The sequence below is a fragment of the Periophthalmus magnuspinnatus genome, chromosome 17 (genome assembly GCF_009829125.3).
Source record: "Periophthalmus magnuspinnatus isolate fPerMag1 chromosome 17, fPerMag1.2.pri, whole genome shotgun sequence".
In the NCBI taxonomy this organism is placed as follows: domain Eukaryota; kingdom Metazoa; phylum Chordata; class Actinopteri; order Gobiiformes; family Gobiidae; genus Periophthalmus; species Periophthalmus magnuspinnatus.
Window position 1 is genome coordinate 26,242,140 of NC_047142.1, and position 6,632 is coordinate 26,248,771.

The 6,632-nt window shown below is 43.8% G+C and overlaps 1 protein-coding gene across 1 annotated transcript; it reads left to right on the forward strand.

The window, feature by feature from the left end:
• The first annotated feature begins 1,163 nt into the window (after nt 1-1,163).
• LOC117385398 (proenkephalin-A-like) lies at nt 1,164-6,632 on the forward strand. Its single transcript, XM_033982691.2, has 3 exons — nt 1,164-1,360; nt 3,563-3,709; nt 5,409-6,632. The coding sequence occupies exons 2-3, from the start codon at nt 3,566-3,568 to the stop codon at nt 5,973-5,975; spliced, it is 711 nt and encodes a 236-aa protein (XP_033838582.1). The 5' UTR covers nt 1,164-1,360; nt 3,563-3,565; the 3' UTR covers nt 5,976-6,632.

Sequence of the window (6,632 nt, forward strand, 5' to 3'; positions counted from 1 at the left end):
CACAAATCTGGTGTTTTCACAGGACACACCACAAAATTAGAAATTAAAATGGTATACCTGAAGGATCAGTGTGAGTTCAGCAACCAAATCCCAAGAAGGTCCAAACATTAGGACATTTCTGTGTAGAGTCTCCATGTTCTCCCTGTGTCCCTGTAGGTTTCTTTTGGGTGTTCCAGTTGGCCTGTACCTCCAAAAAATAAAGTTAGTTAAATAACACGTAGTAGTTAATAACACTTGAGGTGTTGTTTTGTTTTCTAGGCATAATCAGAGGGAACTGTAACCAAAACGTATACTGTTAGAATTCATACAATATGAATCAAATAGAGTGAGAGTGTAGTGGCTGAAAGCGACACAGTAAATTCAATGTACTCAAGTAAATACGTACTACCCGTACTAGAGTGACAGGTCTTTAGTCACTGCATATCCACGGTGTTTTGTAGTTGTTAAAATGGCATGTGTGAAATAATCAACATTATACCATTATGTGAGACTTCACATTTCTGTGCCCCTCAGCAGCTGTATGGTTCAGCTGACTCCTTTACACAGGCCTGTAGACACCTGCTGGATATCATTTTGACACTGTAGCCTAGACATTATCTTGAGTCTATTAATACTTGATAAAATATTCAACAGCTGTTATTCTTGATAGACCAAATTCATATTAGCCTATGATAAATCAACATCTGATGACATAGACTAATGCACCTTTAATATTCTGTATGAAATCACTGGAAATAGGCCACGTGACTTGGCTGAGTTAGGCTAACCAGCTTTAACGCGATTTTATGTAATTCTGTTATGCACCAACCCTGTTGGTTATTAAACAGAAACAGGACTTTGCCCATCTCCATTTTGCGTAACTTTTGGACAGCTTATGATGAAGATATTTGAAATACTAACTCAGTTATCCGAATTCCCCTGCGTCTGATTCTATCCAAAAGAGGAAACTAAACTAATCAGTGCCAAAATCCAGGCGCGCTGTTGTTGTGTGATGTAAGCGGTCGTGCGCCCAGCCCCTGGCGCAGTCCGGTCCCAGTAGGACTGGGGGGTCGAGGGGGCGGCCGTTACGCTCGCGCCGCGCCCCTTTCCTTATTAAACCGATCATGACGTCACCTCCATAAAGTCCTTAAAAGTGGTCCCGGCGCACCTCGTCCTGAGAACGAGCTCGTGTTCTGTCCAGCCGAAGCCACGCGCACAGACACAGGTGGCACGAGGAGGAGAGCTCCAGAGCGCTGTGATCCACTGACCCTGCGCGTAATATCCTCCAGTGCGTAATCTGAGCGCAGCGCACTTTTCTTCCAGCCGAGAATATCCTCCGGACTCACACCGGCTCGAACTGCAGCGGATTCGACTCTCCGAGGTAAGGATGGACCTTGTGCCAAAAGTGTACCACTGCGTAACGGTTGCGCGGCCGCGGGAGAGGGGCAGAGTGTGACTTTTGGAGAGCGCGCGGGACAGGTGTAGTGTGTCCCCGTGACTGTCCAACTCTGAGCATAAAAGTGAGGAGCATTTTGTTTGTTTACAGAAAAGAAGCACACCTTGTCTGATAAAACCTTTACGCGTTATATCACAGCTCCAAAGAGCCTGAAATGAAACGTGCTCATTCTTAGACGTGTTACGGACGTTATAGAGATTCTTCATTTATTTATTCATTTATTTATTTTTTCTCTACTTAACCATGAACTGGACAGTAATAAAACCAAATACAGGCAGATGTAAATGTGGCAACGCGTTCACCTCAACCACACAGACAGGTTAGATCACAGGCACAGGAAAGAAGAGAATAGATACACATTTTACACTGAACATTTTAACTGATATGTTTTATCATGTTTGTTTTAATCAAAGGCGACATATTTCAAATCCTAAACGTTCTGAATAAAGATGTGAATAAAGTGCAGTAGATGGAGCAGTACATTAGTACAGTTTGAAGTTTGATGAGACACGTGTGACACTGTTTCCATGAGTTCTCTCTGAAATTCTTGAATAAAAAGCTGTCATTTAAGATGACAAAGACGACACAAAAGAGGACGACGTGATTGTGTTCTGTGCATGTGACTGACAGCTCCAGCGCTGTCACGATTAGAACAAACCAAATGTTCCCAAATCACACGAGCTCAAAACCACAAGTCAACATCAAGAAAAATGAAGGCTGCAACTAACGAGTATTTTGCCAATTAATCTGGCAATCATGTTCTTAAAATAAACGTCAAGTTAATGGTGAAAGGCCTAGAAAAGGTTTTATTACAGAAATGCCCATCGAAGTCAAATAACCTCTCAGCACGTTTGGTGTCTGACTCCAGACACTACGATAATATTTCTAAATTACTTAATAATGATTTCAATAACTGATAATATGGGGCGACAATAGCTCAGTTGGTAGAGTGTTTGTCCATTGATCCAAAGGTTGGTGGTTCAAGTCCTATTGTGTCCTTGGGCAAGACACTTAACCCTCAGTGTCTGCGTACACTGGTGTATGAATGGGTGAGTGGTTCCTTGTTGTAAAGTGCTTTGAGTGCCTTGAAGGTAGAAAAATGTGACCATTTAATAATAACATTATTATTATTATATGCATCATACAGTGCTTTTCCAGGCATTCAAAGTCACTTTTCAGTTCTGTGCATTCTTCATTCACTCCATGGTGGTAAGATCTGCACCACCACCACCACCACCACTCACACACCACTTTCATACTAGGCAATGTTGGTCAAGTGTCTTGCCTAAGGACATAACAACAGTTTTGTCACTGGCACCCCCCTGTGGCACCTGGAATTCTCAGCGGCCTCCCAACCAAGTACTGACCAGGCCCTGTTTATCTATAGAGTCAGATGAGATTAGGATTAGACAAGAAGGTTTGTCAACGTGACAACCCTCCTTGTTTGTTTTTAAAACTTGATTAAACAGTCAATTTGTTTCAGACCTAAATGAAAGAATGATGAAGCAGTAAGTAGACATGTTATTATATTACAAAGAAATATATTTGCTGGTTTATGTGGAGAAATTCATTCCTGAATATCTTAAAAAGGATGTCTCTCTGTATCTTTCACAAGTATAAGGCACATAGACTAATACACACACACACACACACACACACACACAGACCACTATGAGCCTACTGGAGGGATTACACAAATAAGGACACATGGAATAGAACACAATAGAACAAAAAGCACAAACATTTAATGCTGAAAATCACATTCTATAATTTAAAGAAAGAAGTTATATATATATATATATATATATATATATATATATATATATATATATATATATATATATATATATATATATATATATATATATATATATATATATATATATATAATATATATATATAAAATCGTCATGGTATCAGAATTGGTATTGAGTATCAAGTCTGTTCCATGGTTTTGAAGTAATTTCTTGGTTTTGAAGTAATTTCTTGAATTTCTTGAATAGTGACATTTCCTCATTGTGACAACACTCACACACACACTGTCACAGTGGGCCCTTCTTGCTGTGTGGGAGGGATGCTTGGTGCTTACCACAGTTTCTGTTGTACATGTCACATGTGTGTGTGCAGCTGATGGCCCGAGCGCAAACCCGAGCTTTATGGGTGCTGGCCCTGATCTCCGGTGTATCCCTGCTTTCCTCCGCCTCAGACTGTGGACAGGACTGTGCCCGCTGTGTGTACGGCGTCCTGGGACAGCACACCTCTCTGCCTCCACTGGTGAGAAACTGTTTTCTGATGGTTTTATTTTTGCCGTATGCTTTGGTTTGGTGTTTAGAGAGGATTTAGGGCACATATGGGTTATTTCTCACTGCCCTGATGCATCCGGAGCTTCCACACAAGAGATCTGATCTGGGGTAGGACTCATTTTGCTCTAATACATGAGAAACAGGGAGAGGGCCTTTAAAAATGCTCTGTGTAACTTTTCTGGAGAAGCGTATGCCACCTACTTGTTTCCATGGAGACACCTAGGCTAAGTAACAGGCTAGAGCTGTTGGAGAGGCAACCACGCCCATTGTAAGAAAACATTGTTAAAGTGTTTTTTCAGCATTATAACTGTCAAGCCAAAACAATGAACTGACTCCAGGTCCTAAACCCTGAAGCCCACGTCACTCACACTGAAGCACTTTAAGTCTCGTCTAAACACCGACTTTTACTCTGGCTCTTAACATTGCGGGAGCTGCAGTGCTCCTCTATATTGACCAGGACTGAACCAGGACTAAACCAGGACTGAACCAGGACTAAACCAGGACTAAACCAGGGCTGAACCAGGACTGAACCAGGACTGAACCAGGACTGAACCAGGACTTAAACCAGAACTAAACCAGGACTGAACCAGGACTAAAACCAGAACTAAACCAGGACTGAACCAGGACTGAACCAGGACTACACCAGGACTGAACCAGGACTTAAACCAGAAATAAACCAGGACTGAACCAGGACTAAAACCAGAACTAAACCAGGACTAAACCAGGACTGAACCAGGACTAAAACCAGAACTAAACCAGGACTAAACCAGGACTGAACCAGGACTAAACCAGGACTGAGCCGGACTAAAACCAGAACTAAACCAGGACTAAAACAGGACTAAAACAGGACTACGCCAGGACTGAACCAGGACTAAAACAGGACTAAACCAGGACTACAGCAAGACTGAACCAGGACTAAACCAGGACTAAACCAGGACTAAACCAGGACTAAACCGAGACTAAACCAGGACTAAACGAGGACTAAATCAGGACTAAACCAGGACTAAATCAGGACTAAATCAGGACTAAACCAGGACTAAACCAGGTCTAAATGGCAAACCATTCTAACATGTTACTATATATTTATTTGGAATAATGTGTGATCAGTATTTGTTTATGACTAGACAGAGGACAGCTGAGAGAGGCGTTCTTCAAAATGTTACCATTAGGAATTGGTCTTGCAAAGCTGAGGCAGTAACGTAGGTCAGACTGCACGAAGGCACCAGAGCGACAACCACTAGGGCTTATTTTAGTTTAGTTCTTCACAATATGAATGTTTAGACCAGAGTCTGCTGAGCTCCTCCTACATGTGAAGGTGTGGATGTGGGCTTGGTGATACAACCTCTCTCTGAGCACAATACTCGATGATGAATACTCATCATTCCAAGGTGCAATGATTGATTGGCTTCTTAAATCCATAGCAGCCCAAAAAGAAAGAAGAGTAACACCTGACTACTGCATGTTTTATCATAATGAAATCCATTTGAAATGTGGTGTTCTGCTGGAGCTCTGTGCTGGGAGACCATCTTCTTTTTGACATCAGATTGGTTTGAACATCAGTGTGGTACACATTTATACATCTGTGAGGGACATATCTAAGTCTAAAGTCAAAGATGATCCTAGTGTAGATAATCATGGCCTCTGTTTGCTGATCACATGTTTCCCCTCAGGCCTGTTCCATGGAGTGTGGCGGTGCCTTAGACTCACAGACACTGCGCTTGTGTCAGGAGACTCTTCTAGAGAGTGACATCCAACTCCCCCTAGAGGACAACACACCCGAGCTGGAGGAGGCTGCAGAGGTGTCTGTTAAAGAGGAAGAGGACACGCCTGAGCACCTTCTAGCCAAGAAGTATGGAGGCTTTATGAAGCGCTATGGAGGCTTCATGGCACGCCGCTCCTCCTCTGCACCAGAGGGGGCGCAAGAGGAAACCGCCAGCATAGACGGCCAGGAGAACATCCGTAATGAGATCCTAAAGATCCTGAGCTTAGCTACAGCACATGGGGAGAGTGGAGCCGAGGCCGTGAAGAGGTACGGAGGCTTCATGCGAAGAGGAGGGGCTCAGAGCGATGCGCTGGAGGCCATCTTGGGGCGGGGTCTAGAGAAGCGCTACGGCGGCTTCATGCGGCGTGTGGGCAGGCCCGAGTGGCTCCTCGACAGCAGCAAGAGCGGAGGAGTATTTAAGCGTGCCTGGGAGGGAAGTCCACTACACAAGCGCTATGGAGGCTTCATGGACTAAAACATGCATGTTCCCCACTCTGCAAGTAACCAATCGCACACAAAGGCCCGGGGCCACGCCCACTACACTCTTTCAGACCAGTGTTACACTCACAAACCCCGCCCACACCACGCTCTTTCAGACCAGTGTCACACCCACAAACCCTGCCCCCAAACTAAGAGCTGCTCTTAAGCTTTGTGTCAATAATAAAAGATGTAACAGTACACATCATCTGTACTCATCTGTACAGTCTGTGCTCTGGTTCTCATCCTCATTGACCAGTGTGAGTGTGCAGTTTACCTGCTGTTTACCACCTCATACAGTCCTTGAGCCATTCCAGTGTTTAGAGAGAATGCACTCTACGCTGTGTGCTATGTGGAGTGTGACTGGGAGACTCCTCATGTGTCAGTGGCAGCAGGATAGCAGAGTAAAAGCAGTGCTTGCTGTGAGTGTGTGCTTAGATGTGTCTGAATGCAGTGGGTGTACGCGGCCCCGGTGTAGCTCGCCCTCTGGACCTCTGTGCGTTGTACTTGTGCCTCTCATCGCTCTGTGGTCTGTGCCCACAAATACAAGTACTACTGTATATCACCTGATGTCACAAATCATATTTTGGCTAATGTTTGAGTCTGTTCTTGTTTCTCATCGTGATATTATTTAATAAAATATTCTGTTGATTGA

What these genes read in the sequence shown, in the direction of transcription:
- LOC117385398 (XM_033982691.2), top strand. Translation starts at nt 3,566, where the DNA reads ATGGCCCGAGCGCAAACCCGAGCTTTATGGGTGCTGGCCCTGATCTCC. An exon ending in ACACCTCTCTGCCTCCACTG is followed by an intron (nt 3,710 to 5,408) that starts GTGAGAAACTGT and finishes GTTTCCCCTCAG; the next exon opens with GCCTGTTCCATGGAGTGTGG.